This window comes from Mya arenaria, chromosome 13 (assembly GCF_026914265.1).
Source record: "Mya arenaria isolate MELC-2E11 chromosome 13, ASM2691426v1".
Lineage (NCBI taxonomy): Eukaryota > Metazoa > Mollusca > Bivalvia > Myida > Myidae > Mya > Mya arenaria.
In genome coordinates, this window is record NC_069134.1 from 46747279 (window position 1) to 46765008 (window position 17730).

General features: G+C 33.9%; 1 protein-coding gene across 1 annotated transcript in view; it reads right to left on the reverse strand.

Moving 5' to 3' along the window:
• Nucleotides 1-747: 747 nt before the first annotated feature.
• LOC128213369 (E3 SUMO-protein ligase ZNF451-like) overlaps nt 748-17730 on the reverse strand; it is a 148747-nt gene continuing 131764 nt past the window's right edge. The window contains exon 9 of the mRNA XM_052919015.1: nt 748-4399. Within this exon, the coding sequence (XP_052774975.1) occupies nt 4208-4399 (192 nt within the window). The 3' untranslated portion in view covers nt 748-4207. The remainder of the gene's footprint in view (nt 4400-17730) is intronic.

Sequence of the window (17730 nt, forward strand, 5' to 3'; positions counted from 1 at the left end):
TGACCAAGAAACCTAGTTTATGACTCCATGTTACCCAGTTCCAAACTAATCTCAGATTTCATCAAGGCTAAAGTTCTGATAAAGTTTCATGAAGATTGGTCCAGATATATTGCAAAAAATATAGCCTCTTGAGTGTCCACAATGTTTTTTTTTTAAGATTTGACCCAGTGACCTCATTTTAGACCCCACATGACCTAGGTTCAAACTATTCCAAGATTTAATCGAAGCATTCTGATGTGCCCCCACTTACAAGCGCTCCATATTTCATCAAGGGGTACTTCATGACCAAGTTTCAGGATCAATCATTTCCATTCCGGCCAAATTTTTTCTAAGATTTGACCTTGTGACCTAATTGTCGATCATATGTGACCCAGTTTTAAATAAGTTCAAGGAAAACATTCTTATCAAGTTTTATGAATATTTGACCATGTATAATACCTCTAGTATGTTCCAAAGATTTTTCTAAGATTTGACCTACTGACCTACCTGTAAATGACTGGGTATAAGACGATAGGGGGTATAAGACGCAGGCTAAAAAAATTGTAAAAATTCCGAGGAAAAAACTTTTAATCTATGTTTTGGGTTAAAGGACGCATAGAAAAAAAAATTCAAAATCATCTGCCGCGATCGGCCGTTTGTTGACAGTTTGTTGACAGTAACGAAAATTATTTTTTCGTGAAAAGCGATGGTTATTTTTAAATCCATACAATACTAATACAAAGCAAAATATGTTTCATTGTTTATTCGTTTCATGTTAAATAAAAACATAACACATTATTTAAAATTTGTATCTGGATGGCACTGAAAAGTACCTTGTATGATAATTTGTAAGATTTCTTTCTGACAGTATATCGTAAACAATAATCTGTTGAGAATATAAAGTTCAGTAATGCAAAAACCTTATATTGTACGGGTTTGTTCTCAAAATGTCAACACCTACAGAAATGAATAAAGAACGTGGCAAAGTGCGAAAAAACAAGACCATTATCACAACAGTTTGTATTGGTATGTTAAACAGCTTAAAGGCAGTGGGAGTTTTTCACACCTTATTGTACAACTGACAAAAAAATTTGACAGTGTACAGCTTTGCTTCTTTTTATATTTGCATGTTTAATTATTGTTATATTCAAAATGATATTGAATAATTTTAATCATACAATTTTTTTTTTTTAATATACCATATCCCGATCTTCAACTGCAATTTTAACCCATATATACTCATCAATATGACGCGAGTAACATCCCTTTCTACATTAGTCTAAACAAACGCTCAGCCTGAAATCGACCACAGAAAAAAAGTTCAAAAGGCTTGTTAAAAGTTCAAAAGCTTGTTACTGGTAATTAGACGCAGGCATTTTTATGTTGAAATCTGAGGAAAAAACTGCATCTAATACCAAGTCATTTACCGTAGTTTTTGACCCCATGTGACCCACTTTTTTAAGTGGTCCATTTTCATGAAGGGGTACATCATGACAAATTTTTAACATAACTTGACCAATCATTACCATGATATGGTTTCGGACAAGATTTTTCTAAGATTTGACCTAGTGACCTAATTCTCGATCATGTGACCCAGTTTTATTTACGACCAAGAGTTCATCAAGGAAAACATTCTGATTAAGTGTCATGAATATTTGACCATGTATAATGCCTCTAGTATGTTCCAAAGATTTTACTAAGATTTGCCCTTGTGACCTAGTTTTTGACCCCATGTGACCCACTTTTTTAAGTGGTCCGTATTTCTTCAAGGGGTACATCATGACAAATTTTAAACATAACTTGACTAATCATTACCATGATATGGTTCTGGACAAGGTTTTTCTAAGTTTTGACCTAGTGACCTAATTTTCGATCATATGTGACCCAGTTTCATGAATATATGACCATGTATAATGCCTTTAGTATGTTCAAAGATTTTTCTAAGATTTGACCTAGTGACCTAGATTTCGACCCCATGTGACCCACTTTTAATAGCGGTTGAGATTTGATCAAGGGGAACATTCTGACCATGTTTGAACATTTTCTGATCAATGTCTACCAAGATATGGTACCAGACGGACGGAATGACAGACGGACAACGCCAAAACAATATCCTCCTCCCGAAATCTTCGATTTGGCGGGGGATAAAATGTTGTATTTATGATGTGGAAATATTTTTCCTAAGATTTGACCTAGTGACCTAGATTTTGACCCGGGATGACCAATATTAAAAAATATGCAAGATATTATGCAGAAAAGCATTCTGACCATGTTTCATCAAGATTTGATAAAAATTGTTGAATTTATTACCGTGAAATATTTCTTCTAATGTTTGACCTAGTTTTTGACCCGAGATGACCCATATTCAAGATAACATGCTAACAAATAGTCTGACCAAGTTTGATAACCATTGGATAAAAACTCTTGATTTTATTACATAAAATGAAAACTTTAATGCAGAATTGTTAACGCCTACCCGTTTTTCACCATTCTATAACCCGTAATTTTTTGTTGAAAAATCCAGCTAAAAACTGCGATCTTATCTTACTGTTTTCCAGACATTTACACAAAGATTGGCCCATTCCCAAGTCAAAAATAGAAAAGTTGTCCAAATGGTCGATCTGTGCAGCTTTAAACAGAGACTATTATGGTATATAATGTTTCAGAATCAATGTTTTTGCTTTATTTTACAAATGTTTTCCATTTACTTGTTATAAACATGTTTAATCGGGTCAACATTATTTTCATATTTTTTTTTTGTATTTGATATAAAAGTAAAATTGACTTTTGACAGAGAATATAGTTCTCAGGAATCCAGCATCAAACTTTGTTTTGGAATAACTATTAAGTATTTCTTTAGAAGCAAACAAGAACAGTCACAGAAATGTGACCTATGTCACCATTTGGGCTTATGCTGATGGATTCATAAATATTAAGGTATATGCATCATAAAAGATGTTATCTGCTAGTTTCATGAGCTCTGAAGATTTGGTATAAATGTGTAGGAAGTAGCTGATGTCAGACCTGTAATTTGAAGGTCAAAATATGGAATTTCACTCAGCATCAAACTATTTGTTTTAAAATTAAACCAGGAAAAGTTTAAGTATGTATGAATGATTTTCCTGTATCTTAGGCAAGTCTTCCACTTTTTTGCTTCTGTTGTAGGTCAATCAAGATGCCCTGTTGTATTTTTGTAGATGGTCACCCAATGAACCTTCCAGTGAAGTTTCAATAAAATTGACTCAATACATTTTGAGGAAACGTTTTCTAAATAAAAACAAGACGCTGGCCCAGGATGTGGCCAGTTTTGTCCACAGGTGCATAATTTAAACAAACTTTGTGGAGGCCTACATGTACTACATGATGCTACAAACAAAATATCAACAGTTTTGGCCTTGCAGTTTCAGACAATAAGATTTCCAAAGATTTCCCTATATAAGTATTCAAGAAACTTGTCACCCCCAGGGTGGGGCTGGTTTTGACCTCTGTGGCATAATTTGAACAAACTTGGTAGAGGACCAATGAACAATGTAACACACCAAATATCGAGGCTCTTGGCTTCATGGTTTATGTCAAAAAGTTTTTCCTTTCAGTTGCCATGGCAACCAAAGTTTTGCATGGAGTTCATTTCTTTGAACAAATTTAAATGATGTTTCATAAAAATTGGCCAGGCAGTTAAGGAGTCACAATTGTTGACAACAGACGCCGGACATAGACCAATCTCAAAAGCTCACCTTGAGCACTTTGTGCTCAGGTGAACTAAAACACAGAAGAGAAAAACTTCAGTAACTATGTTTATTAAATTTCCTTTTTTATTTCTTGAAAAATGTTATTACAAAACCAAAGTTGTAAATGCATTACTCCTGGTATGTTAAATTGAAAGAGAAAAAAATCTAGAGGCTGTACAAATGGCATGACATCAGCATCAGTGAAAATTAAGAAAAGCCATCATGATACAAAAATGATATACTAAGTATATTAAATGAAGTCAAAAAGAAAATAAGTCAAAGGAAAGTATTGAAACACTTAAATATTGCATTAAAGTAATTTAAAAATAAAATTTCAGATTGAGGTTTGTGAAAATTGAAGATCTACCTACTTTAAACAACTTTCAGAAATTAAAAGAAATTGAAGAAAAAAGTAACTTTAAATTAGTTTTCTGGTGGTAATATAATTTTAGGTCAGTTTTTTTACCAACTGTTTAAATATAACCCTTTAGGAAACAACCTTAATTGTCAGTAATACTGCAGATGAGCATGTAAATCATCTCATTTGAGAACTTGGCTGCACTGTGTGGATCAAGGACGCTGGCTTTGCGCTCCTCGTTTCTCATCTGGCGCTCCACCTCCAGGAAACCTTTGTCACCGGACAGAATTGTAAATGGAATATGTTTGGGAAGTCTCTCATGCATTGTGCCGACCTGAAAACAGTGTTCAAGAGAATAAGTTTTGGTTGAAACCTGCTCATTTTACCTCTTTATAATGAATTTGAATATTTTAAGACTCATGAAATTGATAATTTTTTATGCCAGATAAGTTTTGGCATAAAATTACTAAAAATTTGCTCAAATTGTCTTGATATATTACGATGCATTATAATGGTCTGTCTGTTTTGTTTTGCATATTGTGCATATCTTGTTTAAGTGTATGTAGAACCTGGGCCTGGGCTTGTCCCTGTAGTTATTTGTATAAATTATTGAACTTACAAAGTTCGTTAAACATTATTAGCTAAATATGTTTTCAAAATTTATTTTCAAAATTTATGCACTATTGAATACTTATATGAAGAATGAATCATGATCTGTGACAACGCCTGTAAAAGGGGTCAAAAGGTGGAAAAATCTTAGTTTTAACTAAACTCTAAGCTCATGTCCTGGGAGCCTTTCAGCGGGAAAAAATCTGAATATCTCAAATAATTAGTTTTGCTAAGACAAATTTTGTCTAACTAGGGTACATGGAAAATAACATGAAATTGCTTCAAAAAGTATGATGTTGTATATTCTATTACAAATATTTTAAAATACACACTCACAATTTTGAATCGAGATTAGAGTGTCCTGACATCAAAAAATATTAATCAATGAAAATATGTTGCTATGGCTACCAAATCATAAAACCAAAACAGCTCAAGGCTTTTTTGTTGCAAATCTTTAGAAGATAAAGCAGTGTTAATTTACTATATGATATCATTTAATGGTAAAACAGCGTCTATGACATAAGTCACTAAAACGCTGTATCTAAAAGGTCACAATTTTCATAGCAGGATTATTTTACAAAATTTATTGAATTTATTTCAGATGTGCAAGAGTTTGAAAAAGAAAATTATATAATCATGAGCACCATAAATTAACCGAACAAATAGCTTAAAATGATTGTGTATCCATACTAAAATTGCTAAAACGCTCAAGATATTAAAACAAAAATTGCTGTGGTTATATACACCGTTCTAGCCTACACATTCTATCTAAACATATAGCATGCTTTTTAAATTTTTGTGTTAGCAGCTGTGTCAACAAACATTTTTTATTCATTTTTTCAGTATTAAAGTGTACACGATGGTAACAGTATTGAAATGTTATGAATGTATTATGCTATGACTAAAGCATGCCTTAATATCAAAATTTAATGCAGAATCAAAAAGTATTTTATCTCAGGTAAAATGAAAGCATTCAAAGGTTTCGGCCTGCCTTTTGTGAGTATAGTCATGTTATTGTAAAACAAATTAACATGAACATCTAAAGATAGTATATGCATGCTCATGAGTTCCTTTGCAAATACTTTAAAAACAAGAGCTGTCACAGAGACTATTCTGCCGCTTTTCAGTGTAAGGATTGAAAAGTTTTGGAAACATGTATGGATCACTGTTAGATTAGATTTCAATGCAATTCATGATGTGCTGAGATATTAACATGTGGTTACATGGAAAATTTCAAACAGAAAGTCTAATAGTAAAGGGTAATTATTTGCAAAATACAGTTATATATCTTGGTTATTCAATTACATTGAGTGGTTGAATACCATTCTATAAAGTCTCAATGCAATACATCGAGTAGTTGCTGAGAAATGAACCTATGTGTGCTTACACGCAAAACCTTAACCAGAATTTCTATGTCGAATAATAAAGGGCAATTATTTGCATTAAATGAAACTAGAGTTATCTTACATGGTTAATTAAGTAGGTTGGATGGTTCAGTACCATTGTATCAAGTCTCAATGCAATTCATCTAGCAGTTGCTTTGATATTAAAATAATGTGTGCTTGCACACAAAACCTTTACCAGAATTTCTAAATCGAATAATAAAGGTCAATTATTTGCATTAAATGCAAACAAGAGTTATCTAACTTGGTTAATTAAGTAGGTTGGATGGTTGAGTACCATTGAATCAAGTCTGAATAAAATACTTGAAGTAGTTGCTGAGATATTATAAGTATCTATCATGTGTTTCCGGTACTGATGGAAAAATCCTACCCGAGGGCACGTGTGTAAGCCGCGCAGCGGGCCTGAGGATCGGATTTTTTTATCCGGACTGGAAAAACATGATTGATATTTTTTCTTGCGTATCTAAATTTATCAATTTGTGGAAAAAACACGTAGAAAACGAACTTTTGTACAATTACACCAAAAAGCGCGTGCGATCTTGTAACTGATGCCATAGAGCGCAGTAATTTTAAATAACTAAAAATAGTGGGGTTTTTTACGATTATTTATTTTCAATTATTATTAAAAGTCTTGCTAACATATATATTTGATTGCGCTTTATTAAACTGGCATAATATATTTTTCATAAACCATACAATAAATGAAATAAGAAGTGGCGCGTTGTTGCACGTGACTCATCTTACATGGGGTTTGTTAGATGGGTTTTTCCAGGACTGGTCACATGACTGGAAACACACGTTAGATATGCAAGAATAACCTATGTGTGCTTGCACTCAAAACCTTAATCAGAATTTCCAAGTAGAAAAATAAAGGCCTATTTTTTTTAATTAAATGCAAACTAGAGTTATCTGACTTGGTTAATTAAGTAGGTTGGATGGTTAAGTACCATTGTATCAAGTCTCAATGCAATACCTCAAGTAGTTGCTGAGATATTAACCTGTGTGCTTGCACGCAAAACCTTAACCAAGGTGTGACGCCGACGCCCACGCTGACGCTTGGGTGAGTAGTATAGCTCTCCATATTCTTCGAATAATCGAGCTAAAAAATTGCTGAAACTGTTGTATCCGTCATTAAAAAGATATTAGGCATTTTTTAGTAAATACTCTTAAAACATGACTGAGTCATACTAAATTTACTACCAGAGAATGCCCCTAAACCAAATTCATTCTGCAAAATGCAATGGCCATGTAAATAGAGTTTATGTTGAAGGTCTCTTTCTACAATGACAGGATCATTGTGCAAAATTCCTCTCGATCCCATCATCCATATAATATCTTGCCTGTATGTATTGATGCATCTGAATATTGCCCTCAACCTATATAACTTGTGGACAAATTGAACAGATTTACATCAGTGGTTTAAAAATACAAATGCAAAATGCTCAAGACACTGAAATTACTGAGACAAACTGAGAAATCTTCACACACTTTGCATTCCATTGGGCATTACATGACTATACTCACAAATTGTAGCAGGCTGAAAACCTATCAAAGCTTAAAGCTGCACTCTCACAGATTGACCATTTTAACAACTTTTTTATTTTTTGTCTTGGAAAGTGCAAATTTTTGCGTAAATATCAGCACACCAATGATATAAGGTTGCTGACAACAAATCAGATCGTAGATTTTCATATTTCCTTTCGAAAATTAATGTTTTATGGCTTAAACGATTTAAGAAAAATGCATAAAACATCAATCTTTGTACTTAAATATAACAATCTGCGATCAGATTTTTGGTCAGCAGTCTTATGTAACTGGTTTCTATGGATTTTCGCCAAAATTGGTTCGTTCCAAGACAAAAAATAAAAAAGTTGTCAAAACGTTCAATCTGTGAGAGTACAGCTTTAAAGCACTTTGATTTTAATTGTAAAAGTGTATAATATGCATTTAGAAATGGTTAAGGGTTGTTAGTATGTAACTTCACGAATAAATGGTTTGATGCAACACAGTCACATAACCAGTTATTTCATGTAAGTACACTACTAACAATCTTATTAATAAATTGTCAAGTAAGAGCAGATTTAAGGCTATTTAAAACATAACAAGAGCTGTCGTAAGACAGCCGATCAACTTCGCTACTTTGACTTAGAAGTGAATACAATAATGATGTTGTGTGCCTGTCAAAAGCAATAAAAATCAAATTAAAAGTAAACAGTAACCAGAACTCTCAGCTGGGCCCAAAACACAATCTCATGAAAGGTCTCTATAAACTCTTTATATATACCAAGTTTGCTCGCAACATGTCAACCCTTACATAAGTTATTCAATACCAATCATTTTTCTATTAACAGTAGCTTTGACCTTGATCATATGGGCCTCAAACGCAATCCCATGAAAGGTCTCCATCAACTCTTCATAAGTTTGGTCAATAGATGTCAAATCTAGTTAAAAATATTCGATACATAAGGTGACTTTGACGCTGCCCTCCCAGCTCGCCCAACACAATTTAAGACATTCTTATAACATGTTTTCCCTTTGTGAAAATCTGGTTAAGAATATAAAAATGTACTTGTCAAAAGAAATAAAAAGAAAATTAAAAAAAATCAATAAAAAATATCAAGGGCCATAATTGGTATTTAGGGTTAAAATGGAGCTATGTAATCTATTGTAAGATGGTTGTCATTAATTGTTCGAAGTATTGAGCCAACTGAATGAAGAGTATAGAAGTTTTCTTTATAAAAATCCAAACTTGCCCTAAAACTTTAACCTAAGTTCCTAAGTCAATCAGGGGCCATAAATTGTATTAAGGATTATATGGAGTTATCTAATCTAATTATGTGATGGCCCTGAACAACTGTGTGAAGTATTAAGGGAATTGAATGAAGGGTATTGGACTCATAAGTGAAAATCCCAACTTGCCCTAAAACTTAACCTGACGCTGACGCTGGGGCGAATAGTATCGCCCTCCTTATTCTTCAAATAGTCAAGCCAAAAACTATATTGATATATGAAAAACAACGATCAATAAAACTGATACCGGATAATATGAAATATTATAATTTCATTTAGAACAGGCCTAGTGGACTACAGTCTAAAAACAATATTAATAGTCATGCGCTACCATAGTGTTTTTAATCATGATAAGAATTGTTACCATGACAACAGTTTTACATGATCTTTTTTGTTTCAAAATCATCTTGCAGATGTTTATTTTAAAGGGACTGTACACCAGATTGGCACGAAAAAAAGTTTTTTTCTGTAACAAATCTCAGGACAATTATTTAATAAAATGTTTTACTCTTTGATATCATAATTGTAAAAAAAATGCCAAAATGTAAAAAAAAAATCGACTCGGACCGGTGTCGCCAAAATTGCAGTCCAGTGTTGTATCCACTGGGCTACGAAGGCTTACTCTAAACAGTTGGAATATTTTAGCTATAAACCTAACTTGGTAATATCCCGTGATAACATAGACTAGCCAATCATGCATAAGGAATAAATTCTACTAGGTAGACATACCTAGTAACTTTTTTTTTATGGAAAAAACTTCGAAACATAAATTCATTGTAAACTATGTCATACTTCAGTAAGTTAGATTCAATGCATGTTACACATCGATATGAAGTTTATGTCAGTTTTCGACCATTTTTTTCTTTTTCTTTTTTTTCTTCGCTATTTCATCATATGGAGTACAGTCCCTTTAAGATTCAATACAACTACAAATGTTTTATACAGAATAAATAAAACTGTTCATTGTTTTGCAACTAAAGACAAAAGTTTGATTGCAATATCACTTAATCCCAGCAAAATAAAATAATGTATCAACTGGTTTTTTTTTATCTAACTTGACTAGAAACTTAAGAACAATATTTTTACATATTTGGTCCTTTTCATTCAATCATATGAATATAAGTATACACATGAACAACTAAGTGAATGATTTGGAATTTGACCCAGTCCTTTGGATCTCTTTCACAAATAAGGCTTAGTCTAAGGTTATCTCAGCTTTATATTCTTCAACAGCTCAGCCGAACAAAAAGGTGCACTGCTTGAAACTCTGTGGACTTGCTGCTCCTCTAGAAGATCTGTTCTGCACATTGAACAGCTAATTAAGTAAAGTGAAAGTACAAATACATGTATGATCAGTTAATCCTCAACTTTGCAATGACACTTAATATTGACAGGTCATATACCCTAAAATGTATAGTTTAATGAATGTGGATGAGAAGCTAATTCATTGTAACTTTAACAAGAACTGTCATAGGACATCGTGCTGGACTATACACCACTTTGTCTTAGAAATGAAAAACAATAATGATGTTATAATTTTTTTTAAATATGTACCTGTCAAAAGCCATTAAAAAAAGACAAATTAAAAAATATACAAGAAACACCGCAATGAGAAAAGACCAGGTTTTCAATGATTGCCAGAAGAAATTTAGCCTTCGTTGTGAGATTCAGTTTTAACAGTTTTTTTTATTTTAAGTAACAGTGAACATGATCTTAGCCCTAGGGGCCCCAAATGCAATCCCATATAAGTTCTCCTTAAACTCTTTCTACATACCAAGTTTGTTCACAATATGTAAACCCTAACTAAATTTATTCAGTACCAAACAGGTTTTTGGACGGTGCCCGCTCAGGGCAGCGTTCATAGTAGGGGCAATCGGCTGAAAAGTTACAAACCGATTTACCGCCTGTCTCGGTCGAAGAAAGAGTGCGGTTTTTCAATGCTTAAAACACCAGTAATATTCAATAGCTTACAAGAACATTAATAATTATGCAATAAACCTATAATTCTAAAGCACAAAGGATATGTTTAAAACACATTACTTAAGAATGCATGATTTATTTTATCTTGATTTTTTCCTGCGCGAGCTGACCGTTACATTTAATGACATTGGACTTTTTCCTTTTTTTGGCACCAACCAAATTACTTGCTAGAATAAATCCGGACTCCAAGCTCTACTAGAATAGTGGCCAGTTTTATTAAACTTCGTATGAAGTCTGTTTTGCTTACGAACTTTGTACGATGTATCTCAGGCTGTTTAGCCGTTTAATTAAGAATTTCGTACGAACAAGCACCTGTATCTTCGTAGATCTACGAAAATTTCTACGAAAGCTCTTAGGGTGGCGTACGAACTTCGTAGACTATAAAATGGCCGCCACAACAACAGAAATATTCTATATTGGCGATCTTTCATTTATTATGGCGTATTTAAACAAAACTAACCGCCAATTTCAAGACAGAAGACGACTCTGTGGAATCTGCAACCCGGTGAGTAAATTAACAAATCGTTAAGACGCCGTTTTGACTAAATTTTCAGGGGACGCAACCTCGCGCCAACTGTCAAAATGTTTTGAAAAACAAAATGCTCTTATTTCGATGCATTTCAAGAGTTTTGTTGTGATAAGAACACTGGAATATAGACTGAAATACTATCCAACCATTAGACTCATGGTATATGAATTTTAAACAAACAAGCTAAAAACAGACTGATTTTATGACAGTAATTACACTGATTTGTCATTTCATCTGTCAAAGTTTTTATCATTTTTCAATAACTTGCTTTGACTTATATTTACAAGATTATCATGTCTCTAATAGTGTTCAGAAATTCTAAATCAACATTGAAGCTTATAAATTTAAAAGTTGCCTGGGGGTGGGGATGCGGGGGGTGGGATGGGTCAAAAAGTATTTTTTAAAATATCCAGAGCAGCCAGAAGGTAAGCATAAGCTCTATTGGTCACAGTTGGGAGACTTGTTTGTCCCATACTACATTTTTTTCAATTTTCTTGTGGTTCTGAAAACATTGCAGCTAGTAATGGGACTTGGACTGGGGGCTCCCTGTTTGCAAGTTTGTGCTCTATCAACTTGGATCACAGGCCTTTAGAACTTAAAATAACTTAAAGCTTGCAGTTGAATTGTTCAACCAGCTCGACAAACTGTTCCTGATAACTTAATTTGCAAACAATCTGACCTTTATGGGTTAGTACTAGGACACACTCATGAACGGTATAATATTAGTACGGTAAACCTGGGTGCAAAAGTGGGACAGGTTGAGATCTTGAACCCCACGACTGATGACTACTTGAGCTCAAGCAATGGCTTTATTAAAACAGAAACCACCTTGCATTTAAAGAAAAATGTCAACCATCTTTTAAGCTTCAGAAAGAAAACAGCCTGTTTATAAATAAATAGATTATTCATTTTTTATTTCAGATCTTGAAATGGATCCAAGATTCTGGTAACTAGGCGGGACGGATTGTTACACAGAACTGCAGGTTTCTGGATAGGTAACTAAATTTCCATATTTCCGGTTTACTTGTTTTATTTATAAGCAAGATAAAAGTAAATACACCGCAAGAGCGAATCAAGTGGAAATTGTGCATTATGTATGTATTTACAGTCAGTTTGTAGCATTTTTTTTTACCAAATCTCAATTTAATACAAACTTTTAAGCTTATCATGCATATAGTTTGATGCACATTCTATAATTATAATATTAAAGATGTGCAGCATATATATGGAATGATCCACATCACTGGATACTGTATATTTGTAACATTGCATGTAAAAATGCATAGAAACAAGTGATATAAGACTGCTGAAAAAATCACATTGCAAGTTTTCATATTTATTTTCAAAAATTGATGTTTTATGCATTTTTCAAAAACATTAATTTGCGACAGAAATATGAAAAACTGCGATAAAATCTTTTGTCAGCATTCTTGCATCGCTGGTTTTCAGATGTTTACACTAAATTTGCTCATTCTTGGACAAAAGATAAAATTTATCAAAACTTAATCTGTAAGAGTGCAGCCTTAAAGAAAACAAATGAAATAAAAGGGTTTTTAATGATTTCTAGCAGATAAGTCTGTTGTCAAAGAACCAAATTCAAGGTATCATTATAGCCGTCTGTCATGTCAGAGACAATACACTAATGTTATTGTATTATATTTGTATATGATGTATTGGTCCTAATTATTAGGTCTATAAATTCGGCTTTAAGAGATTTTGAGCTGTGCCCTTTATCTAACTGAGAAAACAACTGATGTTTTATTATACGTATTTTACAAGTGGCTCTGTGAAATATTCTGTGACTGTTAAAAGGTGTATATTTAAAATATTTTGTATATGAACTCATTTTTTTTTCATCATTGTTTTTTTTTGCTCTTAAATAATTTTTGTTTTTCGTTTCAGAGACTCAGCGCCATGTCACAAATACTTCAGAACCTAGAATGAAAGTTACCGAAAGAGCAATAGACTTTCCAATCTCTACAAAATTCATCTTAACTGTTTTTCAAGGTGATACTTGAGACTAACAAAGACTTTTCAAGGACAGAATTCACAAAACAGTTTATGCCACCATCTCATATCAAAGGATTGTGCTTGAGTTGAACAGCCTTCAAACAGAAACTGTTTCAACACCTTCAATGGATTCATTCTGATTCAGTTTACCCTTGCTGTGATCTGAGCAACTATTTACATCAGTTCAACATTGTAAATTGTTTAAACTTCTGTCTTCGTGCAACTCACATGAATCTATTTACTGTGGACTTTGATGTTGACTCTATACAGGAAGAAGAGACCATCTTTATACATGCTGGCATATCTTTTAAAAAGGAAACAAATATTATAACCAACATACTACACTGTTATGTCATCCAAGGACTCAGCTACTTCAAAGGAAAAATGTCTCTGTCAATGTCAATACTGCTGTGCATAATAAGACATTTTTTATTATGCGCCCCTTCGAAGAAGAGGGGTATATTGCTTTGCACATGTCAGTCGGTCGGTCAGTACCGTCTACCGTCTGTAGACCAAAGCTTGTCCGAGTGATAACTCAACAATTCCTGGACGTATGGTCATCAAACTTGACATGAAGGTTGGGCCTGACCAGTAGATGATTTTTGGGCTCATCGGGTCAAAGGTCAAGGTCACAGTGACCTTGAATGGTAAATTAATTTTAAAGCTTGTCCGAGTGATAACTCAACAATGCCTAGACCTTTCGTCATCAAACTTGATATGGAAGTTGGGCCTCACCAGTGGATGACCCCTATTGGTTTTGGGGATCATCGAGCCAAAGATCAAGGTCACAGTGACCTTGAATGGTAAAAGGTTGTCCAAGTGATAAATCAACAATGCCTGACCCCATGGCCCTCAAACTTGACTCGGAGGTTGGGCCTTACCAGTAGATGACCCCTATTGATTTTAGGGGTCAAAGGTCAAGGTGATCTTGAAAGCAAACTCGACAATTCCTGGACCAATCATGCCATTCAGTCTGAATCGTCATCAAACTTGACATAAAGGTTCCGCCTGACCAGTAGATGACCCCTCTTGACTTTGAGGGTCATCAAGCCAAGGTCAAGGTCACAATAACCTTTAATGCAAAAAGATAACAAATCCTCTCTCAGGGATATCTCAACAATGCCTGAACCTTTGATCATCAAACTTGACATGGAAGTTGGTTCTGACAAGGAGATGACACTTATTGATTTTAGGAGTCATTGGGTCAAAGGTCAAGTTCACAGTGACCTTGAATGCGAAAATGTTTCGAGTGATAACTTGACAATGCCTGTACCCATGGCCCTCAAACCTGACTTGGAGTTGTGTCTGGCCTGTAGATGAGTCCCTTTCATTTTAGGGTCATCGGGTCAAACGTCAAGGTCACAGTGACATTGATTGAAAAAAGCTTGTCTGTGCAGGGGTCGACACAAACCATTTTCCCAAGGGATCCCTAAGGGACACCAACATCTGAAATCAGGTGTCCCTTCCTGAAATTAAGAGTGCCTTCCATTTTTTACATTTTTTTTCATTAATGAGCCTGTTTTAATATTAAATTGAACAAATCCAGTGCCTTTTACTTTTTAAGTATACACCATATTATACATGTTTTCAACAGCATGCAATGACAAGTTAGTTATAGCACAATGTCACCCATGTGAACCTCTGGCAATGGCAGAGAGAAAGATATGGGTCTTAAGTCGGTAGATTTGGTTCAAAAGTGGTAGTCACACAATGGGTACAATGTAAACAAAAACTTGATGTTGTTACTATGTTTAGATTTTCGGAAAATACGCATTAAAAATGCCATGGTTCAGGGTCTTGTCAGATGTCATTGCTTTTGATTGAAAAACAGTAGAAATATTACATCTGGCTTGTGAATCAATCAGACTGTCCAACAAGTGTAGTGCATACTGGAAGAGCAGACAACTGGAAAATAGTGTATGTTTATTTTCGCGCCAAAATGTCATAATTTTTTTATCCATTGATTGAAGATATATAATAAAACTTTGGGAATTTTATTTCTATAATGTTTTGATCAAGGCATAAAACAAAGAATGCTGAATAGTAGGATGGCTTCCCAGTAAACTAGTTCCGTAGGATGCCAGTCTTTTGTGCCGTAAATGTTACTGTAACAACTCGATGGTCACATCATTAAGGCATCAAAGTCAGCAGTTTTGGCATCTTTTTGGGCGGTTCTGACACATGAGCAAACTAGTTCACCATAATTATTGTACCGATTATAACAGTCCGTCACCTCTGACACCATAATTATTGTACCGATTATTAAAGTCCGTCACCTCTGACCTTGTTGATAATGTAAACAACAAAGCGGAAGCGTTAACCAACATGCGCACTGTGAAATGACTTGTTTATTTATAGATTCATGACGTAATTATAGTGAAAAGGTCAGCCATACTTTCGCTTTAGTGTGTGCGACGTATTAATATTAATATCTTTTTTACATGCACTGTCAAGAAAGTTAGGGGGACCCAAATTTAGGTAATTAATTCATGAAACGCTATTTATTTATTGATATTTACCTTTTATCGGTCAAAATTTAACTGTCCCGACGGAATACCGGACTTTGAAGTTCAGGTGTTCCTCCCGAAAAATTGGTGTCCTCGGGATCCCGAGACCCCGTTAGTGTTGAACACTGCTGTGTGATAACATGGCAATGCCTGAACCCATGTCCCTCAAACTTGACATTTAGATTTTTGTAGACCAGCTGATGACTCATATGGATTTTGAGGTCATAGAGTCACTCTATCCTCACACTTTGAATGGTCATAATCTTAAAACTGCCTCAACGGCATCCAATGTCAGTGACTAATCAGCGGTCATCTCGGTCCATGCTTATTACATTCAATTGTTCATATAATCCTGACAACATGGCGCTCAGGGGGCGGGGCATAATGTTTGACAAACATCTCTTGTTGATACTTGGCTCATTTCTTACATGTAGCTGTAACATTTTGGGCAACTTCTCAATTATTTTGTTTAAGACATTTTTCATCCAGCTCATCTAAGCCTAAGTTAGTGTTCATGTTAACTTTTATCACTGCCTGTTTTATTGTACTTTTTATAAAATATTTTTAATGACTTTTTCTCAAGAACCATTTGGCTAAGTATGTCTCCTCCTGAAATAGACTAATTCTTTTAGCTCCAGTTGTCTGTCTGTCCGTCTGTAACAAATTGTGTCTGCTCCATGTCTCTTTAACCTTTTGAAGGATTTGATATAACTTCCCACAAATATACACCATATTGAGAGGAAGGGTTTATTGTTGAGCAGTTTCTGAACTTGACTGTATTATATCTTGCATTTACCTCAAGCTGTTAAGTGAACAATATAACATTGACCAATACAAGGAACTAAACCTTCTAGGTCACCATTTTGGAATAAAGTAATACTTAAAAGCTCATATTTCCATAAGAATCTGCTCATATACAGTTTATATAGCTTATACAAGTATATCAGTTCAACATAACATCAGATCCTCCACTGTTTTATGTTTGTAACATTTTTTTTTAAACTTTGATTTATATATCATGACTTTTATGAACAAATACCAAACAGCAACTCACAGATCTATACTCATTTGGGCAGAATTTTGTAAATCCAAGCATTGTCATTTGATATTCAATGCTTTTTGGCAAATTGGGGCATTTTCTGTCACATTAAAATCAATATTAACAATAAATCTCCAACTTCAATATTCTCATATTTTTGTGCCCATTCTTTGCCAATTATTTGTTTGTCTATTGGTATACATGTATGTTTATTCATACTGTTTTTCAAAATAAAGAATTAATAAAACGTTTGAAATATTTTATTTGTTCATAATATAACAAAAAGATGACTGCATTTTGTTTTATTTCACATCATGATCACTCATAGAGCAAGACTTGAAGAAGTATAGTGATATAGCCACAGGTGTTTGTCTGACTTTCTCCTACATCCTGCATGTGTTTGAATCCCAAGTTGGAAAACACAGTTCAAAGGTCAGTTGATGTATCCTGATTGCAGGAAAAGAGAAACACTCTATGATGGGCACCTGTAAAATAGAAGATACATAATCTTTACTATTATCCATAAAACGTGAAAGTTGTTAGTAAAATAAAAAAGACATGGTCTACATTTTTTTCAAATACAATTCTTGATACCGGTAATATTTCTTGTAAAAGTACACATTTATCTTAAGTGATAAAAAAACACTACAGTACAAATTTGTTTTGTAAAAGCCATTTCTCAAATTCAAATGAAATGCCTGCCTTGACAGTGATATTTTGTATTAAGATTACATATATTGGTAAAAAATCGGTAGTTTGCAAGAAGCAGTAGCAAGTATTTTCTTATTTCATACTATG